This window comes from Elephas maximus, chromosome 3 (assembly GCF_024166365.1).
Source record: "Elephas maximus indicus isolate mEleMax1 chromosome 3, mEleMax1 primary haplotype, whole genome shotgun sequence".
In the NCBI taxonomy this organism is placed as follows: domain Eukaryota; kingdom Metazoa; phylum Chordata; class Mammalia; order Proboscidea; family Elephantidae; genus Elephas; species Elephas maximus.
The window spans coordinates 139,138,636-139,166,508 of record NC_064821.1 but is presented as its reverse complement, the minus strand read 5'-3'; the positions used below and the strand labels follow the sequence as shown (position 1 = coordinate 139,166,508).

Below are 27,873 nucleotides of genomic sequence, written 5' to 3'. Positions count from 1 at the left end.
TTAAATGGTGATGGAAAATTTGTTAGAAAATTGAGCTCTTTTAATCGTTTAATTGTTTTGAATCCTAATTTCATGTATGAAGTAACAATAACAAATATATGGGAAAGAAAAAGGAGGTAACACTGCAACTCTACTTGATTTTCTCTTCTTTTTCTCCTCAGTGGAACGGGTAAAAGCTGAATCTGCCCAGGCTTTAGCAGAAATGTTGCAGGAACTCCAAGTACAGCATCAGCAGATAATTGAGCAGAAAGAAAAGAGTCATCAGAAGTCGGTGAAAAAATTGACTGAGAAGATGGAGAGGGAAAAGGCCCAGTGGTTGGAAGAGCAAATGAGGACCCTAGATCTTAAACTTAAGGTAATTAATTGCAGCATCTTGTGGTTCTGTTTTCTTTTCACTCTCCCGGATCAGGAGTCCTGGTGGCACAGTGGTTAAGAGCTATGACTACTAACCAAAAGGTCAGTAGGTTGAATCCATAAGCCTTTCCTTGGAAACCCTGTGGGGAAGTTCTACTCTTGTCCTATAGGGTTGCTGTGAGTTGAAATCAACTTGATGGCAATGGGTTTTTCTCCCTGATTACAACTTATTGTGGCAGTGAGAACACAAATCCCAGAAGGACCTTGTTTATCCGCTTATAATTTTTTATCTCTGGCTGTCCGACTCACCTGGCCCCTGCCTATGTCTGGTTATTAAGTTTTTTATTTTCATTTATGTTAAAATCTGATCCTTTACCTGCATACAAAAGAAAAAAAAAACTGGTTGCTGTCTAGCCAACTCCAACTCATAGTGACCCTATAGGACAGAATAGAACTGCCCCATAGGTTTCCAAAAAGCAGCTGGTGGATTCGAACTGCTGACCTATTGGTTAGCAGCCAAACACTTAACCACTATGCCAGCAGGGCCCCTTTATCAGTAAATGGTAGCTATTACCTACTAGCATTGTAGGCATTGTAAAAGTTTTTTACATGCATTTTATATGAAGCAAGAGCTACTATATCCTTATTCCATTGGAAAAGAAAAACACAGGTTCAGAGAGATTAAATAACTTTCACTGGGTCATATAGTTTACTAAGATATCTGATGTATTTTCATCCCTTAGTAAAGTCTGCAGCGTTTGTTTTTGTTTTTTCCTAATGTCACACCAGGTATGGCTTTAGCTCTAAGAAAACCTTTATGAGCAGAAGAGTTCCTCAACCCTCTGACCCCTTTGACCACACCTGTGTGACTATCTGCCTATCCTAACTATTTTCTCTGCCATGCTCCAAGTTTGCGTTGAGCCTGGAATTCTCTGCAGAAATCCAGTATGGCCAATCTGTGATGCTGATTTCATTGCCAGTCTTCTGCTATCCATGCCAAGCTGTGGATGCATAGATAAAATTCCCTGATCCAAGGTTCTGACACCACATCAGATTTTGAGAATGCTTGTGTGTGTATATCGTATGTGTGTGGGTGAGTGCATAAAAGAGTCTGTAATTCGTAGATAAGATTTGAATCCAAACATATGATTAAGATTGCCCATAAAGACTGTGTACAATTAGTAGGAAAGATTAAGACTGGTATTTTAGGTTCAACAATATCTCAGGAGATATGAGCTGAAAATCCTTCTTCAACTAAAGAAGACCCAGGAAAAGTAATCACAGAGGTAGGATGCCCAAGGGAAAGTATAATGAATGTTAGAGGTGGAAAAAATTTCAGGAAGAAATGAAATACTAAAAAATGAACAAATGTGGAAACTAGATAGAAGGTAGAGATCTTACTTAATGCTACACTTATATTAAGTCTCCATTCATCTTTCTTTAGGAACAGGCCCAACTCCTCAAAGAAGGATTCCAAGGAGACATGAGAGCGTGTCAAGATAAGATACACGAACTCCAGGAGAAGAGAAACTCACAAGAAAAATGTATCATAAGTTAGAAATCTAAAGAATAGACCTCTCCTGTCACTCTTATCAAGGCATAACTTAAGCAGCTTTAGAATTTAGAACAAATATTATTACATTTGATAATAATTAGGTCTTGCATTTTCATAACACCAAAAATTTACAAAGATAGCCTATGATTGAATTTGTGTTCATTTCCTAAAGAGATTTTAAATTGTGTAACAAGTATGCATTTCACCTTTATACCAACATAGGAGGTGTCATGAGTTGGTACCATTCAGGGGAAGTTTATTCTTCCAAAGGATCAACAGTTGACAAATGGATACTAATCAAAGTCTTAGGTACAAGTCTCAAGATACAGTTGGGCATCAATTTGTCCAAGCATACAATAGATCCCAATGGCACAAGAAACCATCCTAGCTTCTTAATGAAGACAAGGTACAGTTCTCCATTGGTTGAAGATTGCAGTCAGGGAGCAATAATGTGATTTCTGGGCATTGGCAATACCCAGTCATCACTGATGGCTTCCAAATTAAAGCAAACAGCATTATAGAGAGATCTAGAATCTCTATATAATCTCCACGGGAAATGAGAGAAACCATTACTTGGAGTAGGAGTTAGGTCATGTACAAATATACTAAAGAAGGAAACCATCCCTTCTTGCTCCATTCACCCAGATTATAAATTGTGACATTTTAGAACTTCAGACAATTGACACTGGACTAAATAGAGTAACATGATGACAACTACGTATCGTGCATTTATTCCAATGTATGTAAAATTCACTTTAAATGGTGATGGAAAATTTGTTAGAAAATTGAGCTCTTTTAATCGTTTGATTGTTTTGAATCCTAAAGCTTATGCTTGTCTTTTCCCAATTCTTACCAGTCATATTTGAAAGCTTGCTGATTTTCCCAAAAGAGATTACAGATTGTTTTTGACATTTTGACCAGTAAAATAATACACTTGCTATTACTTAGTATATATTACCTTTATCTCAATTGTCAAAAGTCCTAGGTAAGTGGATGACATTTCCTAAAGTGATTAATAATTTTTCCTAGATGGAAATTAAATATATTTCATTAATTGTATTCCTGATTTGTTTTCTATTTTTAACCAAAAAAATAAGGTTGTGATCTTTATACCAGTGGTCAGCTATCTTTTCTGAAAAGAGGCAGATAGTAGATATTTAAGAATATACAGGCCATGCAGTCCTTGACTCAACTACTCAACTCTGCCATTATAATGCAGAAGTAGTCATAGACAATACATAAATGAATAGGCACGGCTATATTCTAATAAAACTTTATATTCAAAGCCGGGTGGTGCCCAAAGGCCATAGTTTGCAGACTTATGCTTTATACGAACATTGTGTAAAGCTCTATATACCTGCCTTATGTTGCTTACATTTGTAAAGAATATGAGTTGGATTGTATATAAGATCTTGAAAAAATTATGCAGTGTCTCACAATATTATATAATGAGAGAAATGCAGGGAAGCAGCTGATGCCATTAAATCCACATTCATAACCATGCTTTTTCTGATTGATCTGAGGTCCTTCATTACCTTGAACAATTCTAACCCATCAGATACAGAATGCCTCCTTCCACAGTTGAGCATGGTGCTACTAACCGTATTTCTTCATGTGAACTGAAATTTCATAGGGGACCAGGTGAGACCACAGCTTATTAGATAGAACATTTATGTAGATGTGCCTTATATTTTCTTTTCCAAGCTACATTGCCATAAAGAAGTAAATAAAATACTTTTATAATAGTCAAAGAAACCTCACAGTAGAAAATAATAACTCTGACTTCAAAACCAAATAGTGGTTTCGTTATTAAACGTTTAAAAATAAGAAAGCTGAAACAGCAAAACTAAGTTACTCCCTAGCTTGATAGCATCAGAGTCTAGACCCAATTCCAATTCATCTAACTTCTGGTTTAGTGCTTTTTCTATAATATCTGCAGGCATAAAATAAAGCTCTCTCCCAAGGGAGGCATATTACTTTCACCAGTGGTCCTCAATCCCTCTGTGCCTCAAATAAACTTATTCAATATAAAGAGTCTTTGGACCCTGCTCTTCCCTAAACTTTCTGATATAGTAGGTCTGAGATGGGTCATTGGATGCTACAATGACAACAAAAGGGCAATTCAAGCTTGTAGGGTCTGCTGAAGCTCCCACAGGTTAGGGTCTACATTTGTTGGCCCCTACGGTATTCTGTGTCAAGTATATCTTCTCTTGTTTAAGTGACAGGTTGTTACTTTTCTTCTGTGGGTTTAGTGAAAGGATGTATAAGCTCACTTGGTCTAGGGGAGGGAACACATAAAACACTGAGATCCTGATGAGATACAAATCCCTCAGTGAAACCTGTCATACACATGTCTAGGTTAATAATCAATTAAGCCAGCCAAGATGGCATATAGTCAGATGCTTTGTGTTGTCCCTCTTATGACAAAGACCTAAAAAAAAAAAAAAAAACAAGTGAATAGGATATATATTACAATCTAAGAACCCTAATCATCACAGACAAAGCTGAAGAATCAGACTGAGCAGCAGGTGGAAGGAGAGACAATTCAAAAATAGCAGAAATGGGGAATTACAGATCGTGGAATCACTGGGGAACTGCCAGCTGAATCTGTGCAGCACACACAGGCTGAGGCAAGCAGCAACATCCGAAGCTGAAACCCACCCCATCTGGTGCAGCCAAGCAGCAGCGAATCTACATACACCACCACAACCAAACAGGAGTGACACCAGACCTGAGAAAGTTAAGTGCAAGCTCCCAACCCATCACATGCACCATTACCCTTCCCCCCACTAGGGCTCTATGGCCAAGGAGCACTCCCTCCCCCCACCTACTTCCCTCCCTACTCCAACACCAGTCCCATGCCAAATCCATGAGCTCCTTTTTTTTTCACTCAGCCACTGCCATAGGGAGTCCATGAACTTGCAGCACCCTTCAGCCCAACCCTTCACCCCGTCCCAGTGCCTTGCAGGCTGATCTAACAGTATACCCCTCAATAGGACAACACAGGCAGGGCATCCACCTGAAGCCCATTTTCACCTATAGCAGCCAAGTAGAAGCTACAGATTTGTGACACTTGACACTGCCCCATTCCCTAAGGAGCTTCACCCACCCAAACCAGGAGCCTGGAGGCTGGAGGTACCACCCACTCCATCTAGCCACCCACAACAGGGGCCTGAGAATTAGTGGTACCTTCCAATCCCTCTAGCCAATGACACTGGGTGCCCAAGGACCAGCTGCACTAACCCCCACCTATATGTCCTAGCAGACAGGGGCACACCCTCTATCTGAGCACCAGGGAGCAGCTGACAGTCCTGTGCATTGCCCCACACATCACATCCCACAGCAACTAAAGACTTGTGTCTGCTCTGAACACTCTCACACAGCCCAGCCTGCCTAGGACTGTAGGTGAAAGTCTCCACAACATACACTTGGTGACTGACAACCCACCAGCATCCCGAACAACCACACGCCCCACAAGAACAGTGAACAGACCCCTGGGCTCACATACCTAGTAGGTCCTCTGGCCACCTGGAGACAAGAGGTGAGAGCTTCAATAATGCCAACAACCAGAGTAACACATATGCCCAGCCTACTTGGACATATCAAAACAAAACAAAAATACAGGATGCAGTAAACAATAAATAAATAAATATAATAACTTCTTGATGCCTTGGAGACAATGGTCAATATCATATCACATAAAGAAGCAGAACAAGATTGCTCCAGCAAGCAACCAAAATAAAGAACCAGAAAATCTTCTGGAGGAAGATAAAGAAATGAAAGTGCTTGATAAAGAATTCAAAAGACTAATATACAGAGCTCTCCAAGAGATCAGGAAGGAGATGAGGCAAAACATAGACCAAACCAAGGAACACACAGACAAAACAATAGAAGAACTCGATAAAACCATACAAGAACAAAGTGACAGAATAAACAGGCTGCTAAAAAAATGATACAGAAACAGCGACTAGAAACCCAAAAGATTAATAATAAAATTTCAGAAATAGACAACTCAAATGAAGGTCATAGGAGCAGATTTGAGACAATGGAAGTCAGAATTAGTGAGACTGAAGATAAATCCCTTGATGCCAATTTGCTTGATAAAATAAGAAAAAAGAATGAAAAAAAAAAAAAGGAATAAAGCCTAAGAATTATGTGGGATACTATCAAAAACCTACAAGTGATTGGAGTACCAGAACAGGTGAGGATAAGGGAAAACACAGAATTGTTGACGGTTTACTGGCAGAAAACTTCCCTAATATCATAAAAGATGAGAAAGCATCTATTCAGGAAGCTCAATGAACCTCATACAGGATAGACCCTAAAAGAAAGACACCAAGACATATCATAATCAAACTTGCAAAAACCAAAGACAAAGAAAGAATCCTGAGAGTGGCTAAGGATAAACGAAAAGTCACCTACAAAGGAGAACCAAAAAGACTAAGCTCAGATCACTTAGCAGAAACCATGCAGGCAAGAAGGCAATCGGATGACATATATAAAGCTTTGAAGGAAAACAATTGTGAGCTAAGAATTATATATCCAGCAAAATTAGCTCTCAAACATGATGGTGAAGTTAGGTCATTTTCCGATAAACAGAAATTCAGAGAATTTGTAAAAACCAGACCAAAATTACAAGACATATTAAAGGGAGTCCTTTGGTTAGAGAACTAACAACAACATCAGGCAACAAGGACACAGGACAGATCTACCAGATATCAACCCAAATAGGGAATTCACAAAAACAAATCAAAACTAAAAGACTGAAAATAGGGAACTAGAGATGTTGATATGTAAACGATGACAAAGTCAAAACAAAAAAGAGGGAATAAATGGTGTAGTCATAGAACTTCCACACGGAGAGGAATTTAAGGGGATATCAAGAAATGAAAAATTGGTTTAAATTTAGAAAAACAAAGGTAAAATTCAAGGTGACCACAAAGGAAGCTGACAAACCTACCCATCAAAACAAAAAAAGAGAGAAAAATATAAAGACTCAGCAAACACAAAATCAACAATAATGAAAGACCTATAACTAGACTTACGTCCCAGTGAGTCCCAAAAGGTTAAGTACAAAGTGTAACCCAGGTGGAGGTATGCTACACTCCAAAAGAACTACCTGAATTTTCTATGTACAAACAAAAGCCTGGGGAATATGAGTGGGAATGGCTATTAAAGGTGTTGGATAACGGTGCAAGAAACAAAGATGGATCAGTCTGAGTTATTGATATGGGCCCACTAAGCACAGATTCTTCATTCAATGTTCCAGCTTGGGAAGTTAGGAAAGTATCTAGTAGTTTATTTGTCTGGGTCCCTGAAGCATGGATTATGCCCTGGTCTTCACTAAATCAAGTTGAAATACCAGACCTGCCTTGGTATACTGCAAAAGAAGGATTTCAAAGGCTTAGGAAACATGGTATGCTAGAGTGGATTCATCAGGTTAGACTCACACACGGAGTGCCCAAAGGACACAACTTTTACCACAGCCGTGAGGAACAAATTTGTGAAGGGAACCCCAGCATCCTTGAAGACTGCTGTGATTGGTATTTTATGTGAGATTAGACAATGGGAACTGCCCAAACTGAATTAAGACACTGAACTACAGTGGTGCTTATTGGACCCCACGGTAGTAGGGGTAAAGAGGCAGCACTCAATCAACAAAGACAAGGTGGGCACGATTACTGTAATGGACAGCAGCATTAAAGCAGTAACCAGAATTGTCTGACTCTTTTGGACTTACGGCATTGGCTACTTAGTCATGGGGTCCTAGGAGTGAAATAGATGGAAAATCTACTAAATATTTACTTGATCTCTACAAATGCATGAATTCTAGGTCAAGTGAACAGCAGTCTAACTCAAATCACCAGGATAGACAGTCATGGCCCCTCAATCGATTCCCAGACTAGAACGAGTTTAAAGATCCACAACCCCTTGGATGAGGGGGAAGCTGGGTCCCCTTGAGGAAGGACCTTACTATACTGCCAAAAATTTATACTGTTAACCTTTCTCCCAGCCTTGTCCAAAGGGATCTATGGCCTTTAACTAGAGTGACTGTTCATTGGGGAAAAGGAAATAATCAGATTTTGGGGGAATTACTGGAGACTGGTTCTGAACTGACACTAATTCCTGGATTCCCAAAACAACCAGGGTCCACCAGTCAGAGTAGGGACACATGGAAGTGAGGTTATTAATGGAGCCTTAGCTCATGTCCTTCTCACAGTAGATCCAGTGGGTCCCTGAACCCATCCTGTAGTAATTTCCCCAGTTCAGGAATGCATAATTGGAACAGACATACTCAGCAGCTGGCAGAATGCGCATATTGAACTCCGACAAATGGAGTAAGGGCTATTATGGCAGGAAAAGCCAAGTGGAAACCATTAGAACTGCCCCTACCTAGGAAAATAGTAATCCAAAAGCAACACCACATTCCTGCAAGGATTGCGGAGATTACTGCCACCATCAGGGACTTGAAGGATGCAGGGGTGGTGACTCTCACAACATCCCCATTCAGCCTGCCTATTTGGCCTATGCAAAAAAACAGATGGATCTTGGAGAATGACAGTAGATTATCAAACACTTAATCAGGTGGTGACTCCAATTGCAGCTGCTGTACCAGATGTAGTTTCATTGCTTGAGCAAATTTATATATCTCCTGATATCTGCTATGCAGTATTGATCTGGCTAATGCCTTCTTCTTTATACCTGTTTCAAAGGACCACCAGAAGCAGTTTGGCTTCAGCTGGCAAGGCCAGCAACACTCATTCATTGTCCTACATTGGAGTTATACCAACTCCCCAGCCCTACGTCACCATTTAGTCCACAGGGCCTTGATCAAATTTCCCTCCCACAAGATGTCACACTGGTCCATTATATTGATGACATTATGCTGATTGGACCTAGTAAGGAGGATGTCTCAATGACTCTGGACTTATTGGTAACACATTTGTGTGCTAGAGGGTGGGAAATAAATCTGACAAAAATTCAGGCGCCTTGCACCTCCATCTTCACTGAATTTCTAGGTGTTCAGTGGTGTGGGGCAGGTTAAGATATTCCTTCTAAAGTGAAGGATAAGTTGTTGCATCTGTCCCCTACTACAACTAAAAAGGAGACACAAGGCCTAGTGAGCTTCTTTGGATTTTGGAGACAACATATCCCTCATTTGGGTGTGCTACTCAGGTCCATTTATCAAGTGACTCAAAAAGGTGCTACTCTTGAGTGGGGCTCAGAGCAAGAGAAGACTCTGAAACAGGTTCAGGCTACTAAGCAAGTGGCTCTGTCACTTGGGCCATATGAACCAGCTGATCCAATGCTGCTTAAAGTGTCTGTGGCCAATAGAGATGCTGTTTAGAGTCTTTGGCAGGCCCCTATCGATGAATCACAGCACAGCCCTTAGGATTTTGGAGCAAAGTCCTGCCATCCTCTGCAGATAACTACTCTCCTTTTGAGCAACAGCTTGTGGCATGTTACTGGGCCTTACTAGAGACTGAACGCTTAACCACGGGACACCAAGTCAACATGCGGCCTGAGCTGTCCATCATGAGCTGAGTGTTATTTGACCCACAGAGTCATAAAGTTGGACATGTACAGCGGCACTCTATCATTAAATGGAAGTGGTATATATGAGATTGGGCCCAAACAGGACAAGAAGGCACAAGGAAGTTGCATGAGGAAGTAGCCCAAATGCCCCTGGTCTCCACTCCTGTCACGTTACCTTCTATCTCCCAGTCTCCACCTATGGCCTCAAGGGGAGTTCCTTATGATCAGTTGATCAAGGAAGATAAAACTCATGCCTGGTTTACAGGTGGTTCTGGGCGATATGCAGGCACCACTCAAAAATGGATACTGGCAGCACTCCAGCTCCTTTCTGTAACATTCTTTAAGGACAGTGTTGAAAGGAAATCCTCCCAATAAGCAGAACTTCAAGCAGTGTACTTGGTTATTCACTTTGCTTGGAAGAAGTGGCCAAATGTGTGACTGTATACTGTTTCGTAGGCTGTGGCCAATGGTTTGGCTGGATGGTCAGGGACTTGGTAGGAACATGATTGCAAAATTTGAGGCAAGTAGGTATGGGGAAGAGGTGTGTGTATAGACCTCTCTGAATGGGCCAAAGAAAACCCACTCCACTGCCAAAGAAGTGAAGATATTTGTGTCCCATGTGAATGCTCAACAAAAGGTGACCTCAGCAGAGGAGGATTTTAACAATCAAGTAGATAGTATGATGTATTCTGTGGAAATCAGCCATCCTTGCCAGAGCCACTCCCATCATTGCTCAATGGGCTTATGAACAAAGTGGACATACTGGCAGAGATGGAGGCTATGCATGGGCTCGGAAACATGGACTTCCACTCACCAAGACTGCCTTGGCTACAGCCACTGCTGAGTGCCCAATCAACCAGCAACAGAAACTAACACTGAGTCCCCAGTATGGCACCATCCCTCAAGGTAATCAGCCAACAACTTGGTGGCAAGTTGATTACTTTGGACCACTTCCATCATGGAAAGGGCAGCGTTTTGTTCCTACTAGAATAAACACTCTGGATATTGATATGCTTTCCCTACATGCGCTGCTTCTGCCAAAACTATCATGCATGGACTTATCCACTGTCATAGTATCCCACACAGCATCACCTTAGATCAAGGGACTAACTTCACAGCACGTGAAGTGTGGCAATGGGCTCATGCTCATGAAATTCACTGGTCTTACCATGTTCCCCATCATTCTGAAGCAGCTGACTTGATAGACTGATGGAATGGCCTTCTAAAGACAGAGTTATGGTGCCAGTTAGGTGGCAATACTTCTCAGGGTGTCATTTCTCCCATAGCCAAGATTCATGGGTCCAGGAATCAAGGGGTGGAAATGAGAGCGGCACCACTCATTGTTACCACTAGTGACCCACTCACATCATTGTTGTTTCCCATAGGCATAATGTTACACTCTGCAGGTCTACAGGTTTTAGCTCCAATGGGAGGAATGCTCCCACCTGGATACACATCACTAATTCCATTGAACTGGAAGCTAAAAATGCCACTTGGCCACTTTGGGCTCCTTACGCCTCTGGGTCAACAGGCAAAGAGAGTTCCCACATTGGCTGATGTGATTGATTCTGATTACCAAGAGGAAATCGGAGTGATATTACATAATGGAGGTAAAGAACAAGCATATAAATATACGGAGAGAGGGATTTATATCAAGGAGATGGCTCACACAATTGTAGATGCTGCAAAGCCCCAAGTCCATGGGTCAGGCTGGAGGCTTCTCCTGACTCACATAGCTGCAGGGTATGGTGAACCCAAGATTAGCAGGTCAGACAACAGGCCTCTGGCTCACAGGCTGCAGAGACTGACAAGTCCCAAGTTCAGCAGTTAACCTACTAGCTCAGGTCCCAAGAACCAGAGATGAGATGAACAGGAGCCATCTGTAGGATTCAGAGTGAGCAAAAGCCAGAAAGTCCACCCAAGGAAACTCCCTTTCAAATGATTGGTTGCTCATAACGGATCTCACAATGGAGGTGATTATATTGTATCATATCTCATTATGGAGGTGATTACATCATTGCATAGCTACTAAACTACATCATGACTGCTAAGAATCATGGCCCAGCCAAGTAGACATCCAACCTTAACCATCATACAAGGGACACAAACTGAAAGATGGTCACTTAAGAAAAAATAGTAATTCATTGGGTTAGACTTCAAACTGGCTTTAAGAACTGGATTCAAGACTACAAAAAATGTCATCTTTTCTTTGTCTCACCCAACCCATTGCTTCCCTTTCATTCTTTCTCCCTCTACCTCCATTCTATACTCTGCTTTCTCCATGATGGCTTCAGTATCTAGCAAGCTCACCCAATATGGGACCACAGCATCAACAACTTCAAAGTTGGAGCCCTCAGTCTAAAAAGAACCTAGACTCTCTTTCTCCTAATATCTATATCAGCCTTCTATAAATGACTCTGAGTAGTGATCTGATTGGAAAGCCTGGAGTATGTGCACACCTGTCACAAGGGGACTTGACCTGGGCCAGTCCCACCAGAACCAAGAGGAGCAGTTCCTAGAAGAAAAGATGGTGGGTGGACAAAATGGGAACAAATGCTTACAGCCATTTCCTACTCTCTGGCTCCTAAGGCTGAAGAGATTCTGCAGAAATACTTGACGTCCAAGGAGTCTGTGATGGATGCAATTCTACAGACAGACCAGACTCTCACAGAAAAGGAAAAGGAGATTGAAGGTGAGGAGCTATTCAAGAGACATAGCTTTCAAAATCACTTGAAGGTCTGAATAACTTGACTGGGTAAATCTGAGGTCATTAAACTAGAACAAGAACAGCAAAGATGTGTCTTAGCTTCTGAAGCCGTCTCTGACTGTGTTATATGCTGACACTGGCATTATGGTTACACGGAAGGAAAAATTATCCTAGAATTTCATCTATGAAGTAATGACAGTAAAAAACATAAATGAAAGGACAAGAGGATAACATTGCAACCCTACTTGAACATCTCTTCTTCCTTTTTCTTCTCAGTGGAACGTGTGAAAGCTGAATCTGCAGCGGCTTCAGCAAAAATGTTGGAGGAAATGCAAAAAAAGAATCAGCAGATGATGGACCAGAAAGAAAAGAGTTATCAGGAACATGTGCAACAATTGACTGAGAAGATGGAGAGGGACAGGGCACAGTTGCTGGAAGAGCAAGAAAGGACTGTAGCTCTGAAACTTAAGGTAATTAATTGCAGCATCTTGCTCTGTTTCCTCTGTACTCTCCTTGATAACAAACTTGGTGTGGCAGTGAGAACACAAACCCCAAAAGAAGAACCTTATTCATCCACTTATACTTTTTGATCCCTGGCTGGCTGACTCCCTGGCCCCTGCCTATTTCTAGATATTAAACTTTTTTATTTTCACTTATGTTACATCTGGTCCTTAATCTGTATATCCTTTAGTAAATGGTATCTATTACCTGCTACACATTGTAAAAGTGTTTTATACGTATTTTATATGAAGCAAGAACTACTTGCTTAGGAAAACAAAAACACAGGTTCAGAGAGATTAAATAGCTTTCACTGGGTCACACAGTTTGATATCTAATCTATTTTCACGCCTTAGTAGAGCCTGCAGTGGTTTATGTCTTCTTTTGTTTTGTTTTATGCACTAGCTATGACTTTAGCTCTAAGAGAACTTTTATGAGCAGAAGGGCTCCTTTGTCCTCTAACTATACCTGTGTGTCCATATGTCACTCCTACCTGTCTTCTATGTCATGCTCCAAATTTGTGTTGAACCTGGAATTCTGTGCAGAAATGTAGTATAGCCAGTCTGGAACCCTGATTTCACTGACAATTTTCTGCTATCCCTGCCAAGTTTGGAGGCTTAGATAAAATTCCCTGATCTAAGGTTCTGCCACTTCATCATATTTTGAGAATGCTTTATTTACTTATGTGCTATGTGTGTGTGTATAATAATATATGTGTGTAGGTGAGTGTATAAAAGAGTCTATAATTCATAGATAAGATTTGAACTCAAAAATATGATTAATATTGCCTACAAAGACTGTACAATTAACAGGAGAAAAGATCAAACTGGTGTTTTAGGTTCAACAGTATCTCAGGAGGTATGAGCTGAAAATCCTTCTTAGTTAAAGAGACCCAGGAAAAGTAATTACAGGGCTAGGAAGCCTAAGAAAAAGTATAATGAAAGTTGGTGGGATGGGGAGGGGGGAGAATGTCAAGAAGAAATAAAATACTAAAAAATCAATGTATGTGGAAATTAGATAGAAGGTAGAGATCTTACTTAGTGCTACACTTTATTAAATCTCCATTCATCTCCCTTTAGGAGCAGGCCCAGCTCCTCAAAGAAGGATTCGAAAAAGAGAGTAAACGACTTCAAAATGAGATAAACAGTCTCCAGAAGAAGATGAAAACACCAAAAAAGGGATGTATCATAAGTTAGAAATCTAAAGAATAGACCTCTCCTCTCACTCTTATCAAGGCATAACTTAAGCAGCTTTAGAATTTAGAATAAATACTATTACATTTGATAATAATTAGGTCTTGCATTTTCATAACAACAAAAATTTGCAAAGATATACTATGACTGAATTTGTGTTCATTTCCCTAAAGTGATTTTAAATGGTGTAACAAGTATGCATTTTATCTCTATACCAACACAGGAGGTACCATGAGCTGGTACCACTCAGGGGAAGTTTATTCTTCATAGGATCACCAGTATACAAATGGATACTGAACAATGTCTTAGGGAAAAGTTTCAAGATATAGTTGGGCATCAATTTGTCCAAGGATACAATGGAGCCCAATGGCAGCAGAAACCATCCCAGCTTCTTAGTGAAGACAAGGTACAGTTCTCCACTGGGTTAAAATTGTAGTCAGGAAGGAATAATGTGATTTCTGGGCATTGGCAGTGAATAGTCATCACTGATGGCTTCCACGCTAAAGCAAAAAACATTATAGAGAGATCTAGACTATAAAATCTCCATAGGAAAGTGAAAGAAGCCATCACCATAGAGTAAGAGTTAGGTCATAAACAAATATACTAAAGAAAGAAATTTTCCCTTTTTGTTTAGTTCAGTCAGATTATAAGAACTTTAGACAACTAACACTGGATTAAACATAGTAACATGACAACTATGTATTATGCATTTATACCAACGTATAGCATGCAAAAACGGACTTTAAAATGGTGATGGAAAATGTGTTAGAAAACTTAGCTCTTTCAATTATTCAATTCTTTTAATCCTAAAGCTTAGACTAGTCTTTTCCCAATTCTTATGCATCATATTTGAAAGCCTATTAATTTCCCCAAAAGAGAACATGGATTGTTTTTGACATTTTGACCAATACAATAAAATACTTGTTATTACTTATTGTATATCATCTTTATTCCAACTGTCAAAAGTCCTAGGTAAGTGGTTGATTCTTCTTAAAGTGATTAATTTTTTTTTTTCTGGGCTGGAAATGAAATATATTTCATTAGGTGTTTTGTTCCTGATTTTTTTTTTTTTCTATTTTTCACCAAAAAAAAAAAAAAAGTTTCAGTCTTTATACCAGTGGTCAGCTAACTTTTCTGAAAAGAGCCAGATAGTAATTATTTAAGGATATATAGGCCATACAGTCTCTGTCTCAACTACTCAGCTCTGCCATTATAGCATGAAAGTAGTCATACACAATACATAAATTAACAGGCACAGCTATGTTGTAATAAGACTTTATTTTCAAAACCAGGTGGTACCTGAAGGCCATAATTTGCAGACCTCTGCTTTACAGGAACATTGTGTAAAGCTCTATATACCTGCCTTATATTGCTCACATTTGTAAGGAACATATGCATTAGATCATCTATTATAAGATCTTGAAAAAATTATGCAGTGTCTCACAGTATTTGATAATGAGAGAAATTCAGGGAAGCAGCTAATGCCATTAAATCCACATTCATAACCATGCATTTTCTGATTGATTTGAGGCCCTTTATTACTTTGAACACTCGTACCCCATTAAATAAGGAGCCCTGGTGGCACGGTGGTTAAAGTGATCAACTGCTAACAGAAAGGCCAGCAGTTTGAAATGACCAGCAGCTCCATGGGAGAAAAATGTGGCAGTCTGCTTCCATAGAGATTTACAGGCTTGGAAACCTGACGGGGTCACTATGGATTGGAATCAACTCAATGGCAGTGGGTTTTTTTGTTTTTTTACCCCATTAGATAAAGAATGTCTCCTTCCACAGTTGAGCATGGTGCTGCTAAGCAGTATTTCTTCACGTGAACTGAAACTTCACTGGGGACCAGGTGAGACCACAACACATTAGATGGAGCATTTATGTAGGCATGATTTAATTTTCTTTTCCAAGCTGCATTGCCATAAAGGAGTAAATAAAGTGCCCTTTTAATAGTCAAAGAAATCTCACAGTAGAAAAGAATAACTCTGACTTCAAAACCAAATAATGGTTTCTTCATTAAACATTTAAAAGTAAGAAAGCTGAAAGGGCAAAACTGAGTTACTCCCTAGTTTGGTAGCATCAGAATCTAGACCTGATTCCAATCACCTAATTTCTGGTTTAGTGCTTTTTCTATAACATCTCCACAAATAAAATACAGCTCTTCCAAGACAGGCACATTGCTTTCATCAGTGGTCCTCAGTCCTGGGCTGTGTCCCAAATAAACGTATTCAATACAAAGATTCTTTGGCCCCTGCCCTTCCCTAGACTTTCTGATACAGTAGGTCTGAGATGAGTTATTGGATGCTACAATGACAACAAAAAGGCAACTCAAAGGAATACACTTACAGTCTGCTGAAACTACCACAGGTAAGGGCCTGCATTTGCTGGCCCTATGGCATTCCTGTTTCAAGTATATCTTCTCATGTTTAAGTGACAGGTTGTTACTTTTCCTTCTATGGGTTTAGTGAAAGGAAGTATAAGCTCATTTGGCCTAGGGGCAGTAACACATCAAACACTAAGATCCTGATGAGATAGAAATCTCTCAGTGAAACCTGTCATATACATGTTCAAGTTAATAGTTCACTCAACCAATGAAATTGTATTCACTAGAAAATAAGCATATACATAAAGATTTAAGAAATCCTTTTAACCTTTGATAAATCAAGTAAGTAAACTAAAAATCAGCATTTTGACAACACAAAGTCTATAATTCTGACAACTTAGATGAAGTGGGCCAATTTCTCAAAAAGTACAAACTATCAAAACTTGCAATGAAATAGATAGTATAAACTGCCCTATGACCTTTTATAAACTGAATTTGTATTAAAAACATATTCTGAAAACCAATTTTCCAGGTTCAGATGGTCCCTCTTCACTAGCAAATTTCACCAAGCAATTAAAGGTGAAAGAGCACCAGTTCTACACAGTTTCTTCCAGAAAATGGAAGACAATACGTTCCAATTCATTCAACAAGATTGTTATTAGCCTGGAGCCCTGGTGGCATAGTGGTTAAGAGCTCGGCTGCTAACCAAAATATCAGCAGTTCAAATCCAGCAGCTGTTCCTTGGAAACCCTATGCGACAGTTTTACTCTGTCCTATAGGGTCACTATGAGTCAGAATCAACCCAACAGCAATGGATTTATTATTATATTGACACCAATATTAGATAAAGACAGTGCAAAGGAAGGAAACTACAATATCCCTTATAAGCATAGGTGAAAAAATCTTCAACAAATTTTTGGCAAATAAAATACCAAACCAAACTTGTCATTGAGTCGATTCCAACTCATAGCGACCCTATAAAACAGAGTAGAACTGTCCCATAGGGTTTCCAAGGAGCAACTGGTGGATTCAAACTGGTGATCTTTTGATTAGCAGCCTGAGCTCTTAGCCACTGTGCCACCAGGACTCCAAATAGAGTATGTTCTTGTTGTTGTTAGGTGCTGTCAAGTTGGTTCCAACTCACAGTGACCCTATGTACAACAGAACAAAACACTGCCCGGTCCTATGCCATCCTCACAATAATTGTTATGCTTGAGCCCATTGTTGCAGTCACTGTGTCAATCCATCTTGTTGAAGGTCTTCCTCTTTTTCACTGATGCTCTACTTTACCAAGCATGATGTCCTTCTCCAGGGACTGATCCCTCCTGATAACGTGTTCAAAGTATGTAAGACGTAGTCTTGCTGTCCTTGTTTCTAAGGAGCATTCCGGCTGTACTTCCATCAAGACAGATTTATTTGTTCTTTTAGCAGTCCATGGAATATTCAGTATTCTTCACTAGCACCACAATTCAAAGGCGTCAATTCACATGCATATGAGGCGATTGAAAACACCATGGCTTGGCTCAGGTGCACCTTAGTCTTCAAGGTGACATCTCTGCTTTTTAACGCTTTAACGGAGTCTTTTGCAGAAGATTTGCCCAATGCAATGCGTCATTTGATTTCTTGACTGCTGCTTCCGTAAGTGTTGATTGTGGATCCAAGTAAAATGAAATTCTTGACAACCTCAATCTTTTGTCCATTTATCATGATGTTGCTTATTGGTCCAGTTGTGAGGATTTTTGTTTTCTTTATGTTGAGGTGTAATCCATACTGAAGGCTGTGGTCCTTGATCTTCATCAGCAAGTGCTTCAAGACCTCTTTACTTTCAGCAAGCAAGGTTGTGTCATCTGCATAATGCAGGTTGTCAGAATGAGTCTTCCTCGAATCTTGATGCCCCATTCTTCTTCATATAGTCCAGCCTCTTGGATTATTTGCTTAGCGTACCTATTGAGTAAATATGGTGAAAGGATACAACCCTGACACACACCTTTCCTGATTTTAAACTATGCAGTATTCCCTTGTTCTATTCAAATGACTGCCTCTTGATTTATGTACAGGTTCCTCGTGAGCACAATTAAGCATTCTGGCATTCCCTTTCTTCACAATGCTGTCCATAACTTGTTAGGATCCACACAGTCAAATGCCTCTGTATAGTCAATAAAAACACAGGTAAACATCTTCTTGGTATTCTCTGCTTTCAGCCAAGAGCTATCTAACATCAGCAATGATATCCCTCGTTCTGAGTCCTCTTCTGAATCTAGCTTGAATTTCTGGCAGTTCCCTGTCTATGTACTGCTGCAGCTGCTTTTGAATGATCTTCAGCAAAATTTTACTTGCCTGTGACATTGTTTGATAATTTCCACATTCAGTTGGATCACCTTTCTTGGGAATAGGCATAAATATGGATCTCTTCCATTTGATTGGACAGGTAGCTGTCTTCCAAATTTCTTGGCATAGACAAGCGAGCACTTCCAATGCTATATCTATTTGCTGAAACATCTCAATTGGTATTCCATCAATTCCTGGAGCCTTGTTTTTTGCCAATGCCTCCAGTGCAGCTTGAAATTATTCCTTCAGTACCATTGGTTCCTGATCACATGCTACCTCCTGAAATGGTTGAACATCAACCAGTTCTTTTTGGTATAGTGACTCTGTGTATTCCGTCCATCTTCTTTTGATGCTTCCTGTGTCATTCAGTATTTTCCCTGTAGAATCCTTGAATATTGCAACTCGAGGTTTGAATTTTTCCTTCAGTTCTTTCAGCTTGAGAAATGCTGAGCGTGTTCACCTCTTTTGTTTTCTAACTCCAGATCTTTGTACATTTCATTATAATACTTTTTTCTTCTGGCTCTGCCCTTTGAAACCTTCTGCTCAGCTCTTTTACATCATTAGTTCTTCCTTTCCCTTTAGCTACTCGATGTTCAAGAGTAAGTCTCAAATAGAATATAGCAATATATAAAATTAAGAACGCACCTCAACCAAGTAGGATTTATCCTGGGCATATAAGTCTGGTTCAACATTCAAAAATCAATCAAATTCACCATACTAAGTCTAAAGAAGAAAAGCCACATAGTTTTAAAGATTTGGGAAAAGATTTTGACAAAATATAAAACCCATTCATGATTTTTAAAAAAGGGCTCGGCAAAACTGGAATAGAAGTGAACTTCCTCAAACTAATAAAAAAAAAAAGCCCAGTGCCGTCGAGCCGATTCCGACTCATAGTGACCCTATAGGACATAGTAGAACTGCCCCCAAAAAGGCATCTATATTTAACCTATAGTTGCCATCATATTAATGATGAAAGACTGAGTGATTTTCCCTAAGACAAGAATGATCATTCTCATCCCTCTTATTCAATATTTTACTGGAAATTTTAGTGTAATATGGCAAAAAAATAAATAAAATGCATGTAGATCAGAAATGATGAAATAAAACTGCCTCTATTCATAGATAACATGATTGTCTATGTTGAAAATTTCAGGAAAACTACAAAAAAACCCACTTAGAATTAATAAGTAACTTTACCAAGATCATTACATAGAAGGTCAACACACAAAAGTCAGTCTTCAACTGTATTTCTGTATATAATCGATGAACCCCTGAAAACTAAGATTAAAAAAAATACTATTTATAATAGCTACAACACAAATTAAATTTTTAGGAATAAATTTAACAAAACATGCGCAGAATATCCTTGCTGAAAACCATTCTAAGATCAACAGATCATCAAAATAGATCACAATCCATGAATCTCCTTAGATTTCATCTCCCTAGTAGTTCTTAAAGGAGCCCTAGTGGGACAATGGTTAAGCACTGGCTAATAACCAAAGGTTAGTGGTTCAAACTCACCAGCCACTCTGCAGGAGAAAGATGTAGCAGTCTGCTTCCCTAAGATTACAGTCTTGGAAACCCTATAGGGAGCTCTACTCTGTCCTGTAGGGTCACTGTGAGTCAGAATCAACTTGACAGAAACAGGTTTAGTTTAGTAGTTCTTATGATGTTCCTTCTACTCACTGTAGAGGATAAGAGAAGGTTCAAGACCCCGTTTCTAGGGTTTACCCAGATGAAGTCATGAACCCTACTCACTGTAGAGGATAAGAGAAGATAATTCAAGACCCTCTTTCTAGAGTTTACATTGATAAAGTCATGTGCCTCACACTGTCAAATATATCTAGTGTTGTGTACTAGGCCTTTCTCCAGATGGAAAGAAAAAACGCATGGTCCAGACCATACCAAATCCTATCCCTACCATGCACATACATGGCCCCAATCCCACTCACTAGGGGTTCCTTGCCAAAAAGAAAAGCATAAATGACAAGACAGGCAAACTTACCCACTTTTTATATGAAAATGTCTTTTCCAATCTAAATTCAAAACAGTCTCTCTAGAGAGTTAAGTAAGATCACTTGGTAAATGCAAATGCAATTACTTAGGTTGGAGTATTCATTCAAACAAAAGTTACTTGATTAGTAAAAACCAGTTGCCATCGTGTCAATTCTGACTCATGGTGACTCCATGTGTGTCAGAGTAGAAGTGAACTCCATAGTATTTTCCAAGGCTGACTTTTTGGAAGTAGAATGCCTGGTCTTTCTTCCAAGGCACCTCTAACCAAAACCAAACCCAGAGCCATCTAGTAGATTCTGACTCATAGCGACCCTATAGGATAGAGTAGAACTGCCCCATAGAGTTTCCAAGGAGCGCCTGGTGGATTTGACCTGCCAACCCTTTGGTTAGCACCCGTAGCACTTAACCACTAGGCCACCAGGGTTTCCAAGGCACCTCTAGGTAGACTCAAACCTCCAACCTTTTGGTTAGCAGCTGAGAGCATTAACCATATGCACTACGCAGGCCTTTTTGATGAGCACATACCAGGTATTTTACCAGGCACTGGGAAACACAGTTGTGGTTCCTCTCTTAAGAAAGTAACAGGTTTTTGATGAACGGGGATATCAAACAAATGAGTACAAAAAAAATTGAATGCCAAGAGAATTGAAGGGGGAGGATTCCTATGGTTCAGGAAGGAGTCAGTCTAATTTCCATACCCAAGACGTTTCAGACGGTTCCTTACTGTGTCTTGACCATGTTTTCCCTTATCAATTAGAAGGAAAAAAATCTCAGTTGAGAGGGAAAGGGAAGGAAAGAGAGAGTCTGTCATCCTTGACCCAAAGCACAATTTTAATATTGTATCATGTACTCAGCATCCCTACCACTGTGAATCGATTTAGTGAAAAAAAAAATGAAGAAAAATAGTGAGCTCTATATAGTGGCAAATATTTTAATTTTTCTTCACTGTATTTTATCACTACCCTGTCAATGGTGGATTGTGTGTTGCTATAATGCTGAACAGGTTTCAGTGGAGCTTCTGGACTAAGACAGACAATAATAAAGGCCTGGAGATCTATTTCCAAACTTCACTCAAAGAAAACCAGATGTATCACAACAGTCCAATCCACAACCAATCATGGGGATGGTACAGGACGGGGCAACATTTGTTCTGTGGTGAATGGGGTTGCCAAAAAACAACAACCACCTTATATTTAATAGTTAAAGGCTGAATGTTTTATTCTGACATCAGGAACAAGATAAAGATGGCCACTTTCACCACTTCAGTACTCTTCATTGTGCTGGAGGTGTAAGTCAGTACAATCAGCCAAGAAAAAGAAACAAAAAACACCCAGATTAGAAAGGAAGAAATAAAACTGTCTTTATTCACAGGCAACATTGCCATCAACAATAAAATACTATGGAACCTGGAGGCAGAGCCAACATGGCACTACAGACAGAAGCACCACAGTGTCCCCCTATAGCAAAGACCCAAAAAACTAAGTAAAACAGATACAAATGTCAATCCTGGAACCCTAAGTGTCAAATAAAGGGATAAAGAACTCAACCAAGCACTGAATGGAATAAGAAACTGACAGAGAACAGGGAACAAGGAGATCTATGGAGTGGAAGTCCCCTACCAGCTAATGCAGCACAGACTTGTCATCTTGGACCTCAGGCACCAGGAATGGTGGACAGAGTGCATGAGAAGGCAATTTCACAGAACTTTCAACAGGAGACAGAGCATCCAGTAAAGAGGGATACAAGCTTCCCAATCCCACTCCCCTCTTCCCTCTACATGGCCTCCACTGCTTTGCAACAGGCATTGTTGCTGTACCAGAGAGACACCAGCTCCTTGCCACCTGGATTTGCCATGTCCTTGGCAGCTGGCTCCTTCAGTGTCACTTTTTGTTGTTGTTGTTGTTGTTTTACATTCTGTTTCTTTGTCCTCTCTCTCTCACTTCCTTCCTTTCCTTTCTCCTGCTTAGCTAGCATGGTGTGCAATCTTCGTTCCTTGATGGGCTGTGCCACAGTGCACAGCTAGAAAGCCACACACACACAGCTTCCCTAGGTCCCCACCACACCACTGGCAGGCTCCCTCGGGGCCATTTTTTATTTTATTCTTTTATTTATTTATGTTTCTCATCCTTCCTTCCTGTAATTTCTCCCACACACCTAGCTGTGTGTGCCATCTCTGCTCCTTCTTGGCGCGCTGTGTCATACCACTCAGCAAGAGAGCCAGCAGCATGTGGCCTCCCCAGTCCACACCACCCCAATGGCAGGCTCCTCCAGTGCCATTTTTTTTCCTTTTTTCAGTTTCTTATCTCTCTCTCCCTTCCTTCTCCTTTCTCCAGCCTACCTAGCCATGTGTGCCATCTCCACTCCTTCTTGACAGGCTGTGCCACACCATTCAGCAAGAGAGCCACTGGCACACAGATTCCCTGGGTCCATGCCACCCCAGGAAGCTCTGTCAGTGCCACTTTTTATTTTATTTATTTTTTTCACTTAGGTTTCTTACCTCTCTTTCCCTTCCTTCCTTTCCTTTCTCCCACCCACCTAGCCCCATGCACCACCCCCCCCCCTTCTTGATGGACTATGCTGTACTACTTGGCTAGAAAGCCTCCAGCACACATGGCCTCCCCACTTCCGTGCCACAGGTCAGCTTCCTCAGCTGTCTCAGCATCACATTTTTTATTTTCTTTATCTTTCCCCTTGTCCTTTTTCATTTTCTCTCCCATCTAGGCTCTGTTCTACCTCTGCCCCTTCCTGATAGGCTGAGCTGCACTGCTTGGCTAAAGAGACATCAGCTCATCACCACCTCAATTCCACCCTGCCCCCAATGGCCAGCTCGCCAGCAACATTTTTTTTATATATTGTTGTTGTTTGTTTTAGTTTGTTTTTATTTGTTTTGTATTTCCTTTCATTTCTTTCCCTTCTCTAGCCCATGTAGCCCCATGTGCCACTCATGCCCCTTCTCACAGGCCAAGCCATATCACTTGGCTAGAAAACCACTGGCACACGGCCTTGCTGGGTCTGCTTTGCCCCACTCACTGAATCCTAAGGTGCCATCATTTTATTCACTTTTTCTTTTCTTTCTTTTTTTGTTTCTGTTTCTCTCTGTTCTTTTTCTCACCCACTTAACTCCACATATCCCATCCTCTCCCTTTCTCCTGCCTATCTGTACTGTGCATGGAGTGCTGCTCCCTGGAGCTGTACAGGCACAAACCACCAGATCTAGGCTGCACTGCACCCTAGCCCTACCCTGTTGGTCCCAGTACATGCCACAAATGATCCATCCCCTATCCCCTCTGCTGGAATTGCCATGCTGCACCATCATTGAGCAACTGGCCCTGCTTACATGAACAAGCTGGTGAGAAGTAGCATGCCTAAAGATGAGCAAGCAACAAAATACACCCAGCTCACCTGCCCAGACATAAACAAACAAAAAAAGCAGGATGAAACAAATATACAATCAATAAAAGAAGAAAATAATTCCTGACCATCTCAGAAAGAGCAGACAATAACAAAACATAAAAAATCAGGACAGAATGACTCCAGAAAGCGTCTAAAGTAAAATATCAGATGACCTTCTGGTAGCAAAAAAGGCACTGGAACTACATTGCAGGGAATTCAAAACTCTAATATTCAGGTCCCTCAAAGAGATGAAGGAAAACACAGACAAAAATAAGGAAAAAACAGACAAAGTCATGGAAAAGGTAGGCAAAACAATGGAAAAATTCAGGAAAATAATACAGGAACAAAGTGCCGAAATAAACAAAAAACTGGAAATCATACAAAAAGAGCAATTAGAAATCCAAAAGATAAACAACAAGATTTCAGAAATGGACAGTGCAATAGAAGGTTTTAGGCCCAAATTTGAAACACTGGAGGACATGAACAGCAAAATTGAAGACAAATTCTTGGAAACCGTTTCGTCTGAGGAAAATTAACGAGGAAAAAAATGAAGAAACCCCAAGAACAATGCGGGACCCAAGCAAATGCAAAAATTTGCATGTAATCGGAGTTCCAAAACAGGGGGAGAAAATGGAAAACACAGAGAGGATCATTGAAGATTTGCTGACAGAAAACTTCCCTAATATTATGAAAGATGAAAAGCTGATGATCCAAGAAGCTCAATGAACCCTATCTAGGATAGACCCTAAAAGTACCCTAAGAGCAGCTCGACAGAACAAAAAGTCACATACAGAGGGAAAACAATAAGATTAAACTTTGATTATTCAGCAGAAACAACGCAGGCAAGAGGCAATGGGATGACATATATCAAACCTTGAAGGAACAAAATTGCCAACCAAGATTAATATATCCTGCAAAACTCTTGCTCAAATGTGGGGGCAAAATCAGGACATTTCCAGATAAACAGAAATTAAGGGGATATGTAAAAACTAAAGCAAAATTACAAGAATTATTATAAGGAGTCCTTCAGTTAGAGAACCACCAACATCAGGAAACAACCTGAACCTAGGATGCCACACACACAGCATCAGCCATATACCAACCTCGGTAATGAACTCTCAAAGATAAAACAATACTAAAATATTTACATGAAGGAAACCAGAGAGGTCAATCTGTAAATGACAACAACATCAGAGCAATAAAGGAGTGAATAAATGGTGTAAGTATAGAGCTTTCAGATAGAGAGGAAATCAAGGCTATATCAAGTAATAAAAGACTGGTTTAAACTTAGGAAGACAGGGATATATTTCAAGGTAATCACAAAGAAAGTTAAAAAACCTACTCATCAAAATAAAGAAGAAAAACATAGTCTTAGTAAACACAAAATCTACAAAAACAAATGGGAAAAAAAACCCACAAACGAAATGAATTCAGCACAGGACAGTAAAAGCAACAAAGAAAATGTCAGCATCACAAAAAGAAGCACAAATTGGCAGCAACAAACTCACAGCTGTCAATAATTATGTTGAATTTAAATGGCTTACATGCATCCATAAAGAGACACAGAGTGACAGAATGGATAAAAAAAAACAGGATCCATCAATATGCTGTCTACAAGACACAAAGACATAAATATATTAAAAATCAAACAACGGGGAAAAATATATCAAACAGCAATCAAAAAAGAGCAAGAGTGGCAATCATAATCTCAGATAAAATAGACTTTAAACCATAGAAGAAAAGGAAGAACAAAATATAATAATTAAAAAGACAACCATGAGGACATAACCATAATAAATATCTATGCACCCAACGACAGAGCTCCAAAATATATAAAACAAACTCCAACCACACTGAAAAAAGTAATTGACCGTTCCACAATAGTAGGAGACTTCAACATACCGCTCTCATTAAAGGACAGAACATCTAGAAACTGAAAACAATACTGAAGACCTAAAGGCCACGATCAACCAACTTGACCTCACAGACATATATAGAACACTCCACCCAACAGCAGCAAAATACACATTCTTTTCCAACACACATGGAACATTCTTCAGAATAGGCCATATCTTGGGCCACAAAGCGACCCTGAACAAAATCCAAAACACTGAAATAAGATAAAGTATCTTCTCTGATCAGAACAGCATCAAAGTAGAAATTAACAGGAAGAGCAAGAAAATAAAAATCAAATACATGGAAACTGAATAACACCTTGCTTAAAAAAAAAAAAAAAAACAAAAAACACTGGATAATAGAAGAAATAAAAAAATTCCTAGGATCAAACTAGAATGAAAACACAATATACCAAAACCTTTGGGACACAGCAAAGGCAGTGCACACAGGTCAATGTATAGCAATAGAAGCACACATCACAAAAGAAGAAAGGGACAAAATCAAAACGTTAGCTACACAACTCAAACAAATAAAAGAGAACAGAAAAAGAATCACACAGAAGAAAGGAAATAATAAAGAGTAGAGCAGAAATAAAGAATAAAAAAAATAGAATCAACAAAACCAAAAGTTTATTCTTTGAAAGGATCAACAAAATCAACAAACCACTGGCAAAACTGACAAAAGAAAAACCGGAAAGATGCGAATAATCCAAATAAGAAATGAAATAGGGGATATTACAACAGACCCAACTGAAATAAAAAAGATCATAACAAAGTACTATGAAAAACCATACTCCAACAAATTTGAAAACCTAGAGGAAAGCTCCTTGGAAACTCTATGGGGCAGTTCTACCCTGCCCTTTAGGATCGCTATGAGTCGGAATTGACTTGACAGCACTGGGTTAGAGGAAATGGACAAATTTCTAGAAACGCACTACCTACCTAAACTAACACAAACTGAAGTCAAAAATCTGAACAGACCCATGACAAGAGAAGAGATTGAAAAGGTAATAAAAACAATTCCCAAAAAAATCCCTGGCCCACATGGCTTCACTGGAGAATTCTACTAAATATTCAGAGAAAAGCTTACACTAGTACTACTCAAACTATTTCAGAACTTGGAAAGGGAAAGTATAGTCCCAAATTCATTCTATCAAGCCAGCATAACCTGGACACCAAAACCAGGCAAAAAATACCACAAAAAAAAAAAAAAGAAAATTATAGATTGCTATCGATGGCACTAGTTTTATCTCTCATGATTATAGATGCAAAAATTCACAACAAAATTGTAGCCAATAGGATTCAACTTTATATCAAAAAATAATATACCACAACCAAGTGGAATTCATATCTAGCATGTAAGAATGATTCAGCGTTAGAAAAATCAATCAACGTAGTTCACCACATTAAAAAAAAATCATATGAGCACCTCATTTGACACTGAAAAAGTATTCAACAAATTCCAACACCCATATCTGATAAAAAAAACTCCCAATAAAATAGGTATAGAAGGGAAATTCCTCAAATAATAAAGGGCATCTACAAAAAACCAACAGCCAACATCATTCTTAATGGAGAGAGGCTGACAACATTCTCCTTGAGAATAAGAACAAGACTAGGATGTCCTTTATCAACATTCCTATTTAACATTGTGTCGGAAGCCCTAAGTAGAACAATAAAGGCAAGCAAAATAAATAAAGGACATCTAAATTGGTAAAAAAAAAAAAATTGGTAAGGAGGAAGTAAAACCGTCCTTATGTGCAGATGTTCTGATACTACACATACAGAACTCAAAAGACTCCATGAGAAAACTACTGGAACTAACAGAAAGATTCAGCAGTGTAGCAAGATACAAGAATATAACATACAAAAATCAGTTGGATTCCTATACACCAATAAAGAGAGCTATGAAAATGAAATCAGGAAAGCAATACCATTTACAACAAAAAAAAAAGCCCCTAATAAATAAATAAATAACAGGAATAAATCTAACCAGGGATGTAAAAGACCTATACAAAGAAAACTACAAAACGCTACCACAAGAAACTAAAAAAGACTTACATATATGGAAA

The 27,873-nt window shown here is 39.5% G+C and overlaps 2 protein-coding genes across 5 annotated transcripts in view; both read left to right on the top strand.

Moving 5' to 3' along the window:
* The window catches only part of LOC126071559 (guanylate-binding protein 1-like), an 81,928-nt gene extending 67,155 nt beyond the window's left edge, over positions 1 to 14,773 (top strand). For 2 of the 4 annotated variants that reach the window (XM_049875748.1, XM_049875753.1), the window contains 3 exons: positions 12,035 to 12,137; positions 12,429 to 12,622; positions 13,730 to 14,773. In XM_049875748.1, the coding sequence (XP_049731705.1) occupies positions 12,035 to 12,137; positions 12,429 to 12,622; positions 13,730 to 13,846 (414 nt within the window). In that variant the 3' untranslated portion in view covers positions 13,847 to 14,773. The remainder of the gene's footprint in view (positions 1 to 12,034; positions 12,138 to 12,428; positions 12,623 to 13,729) is intronic. The other 2 variants (XM_049875750.1, XM_049875749.1) reach the window with 2 other exon arrangements.
* LOC126071562 (guanylate-binding protein 1-like) overlaps positions 1 to 27,873 on the top strand; it is a 103,054-nt gene that overhangs the window by 44,434 nt on the left and 30,747 nt on the right. The window contains exon 2 of the mRNA XM_049875757.1: positions 14,944 to 15,695. The gene's annotated coding sequence lies outside the window, so the exon portion shown is untranslated. The remainder of the gene's footprint in view (positions 1 to 14,943; positions 15,696 to 27,873) is intronic.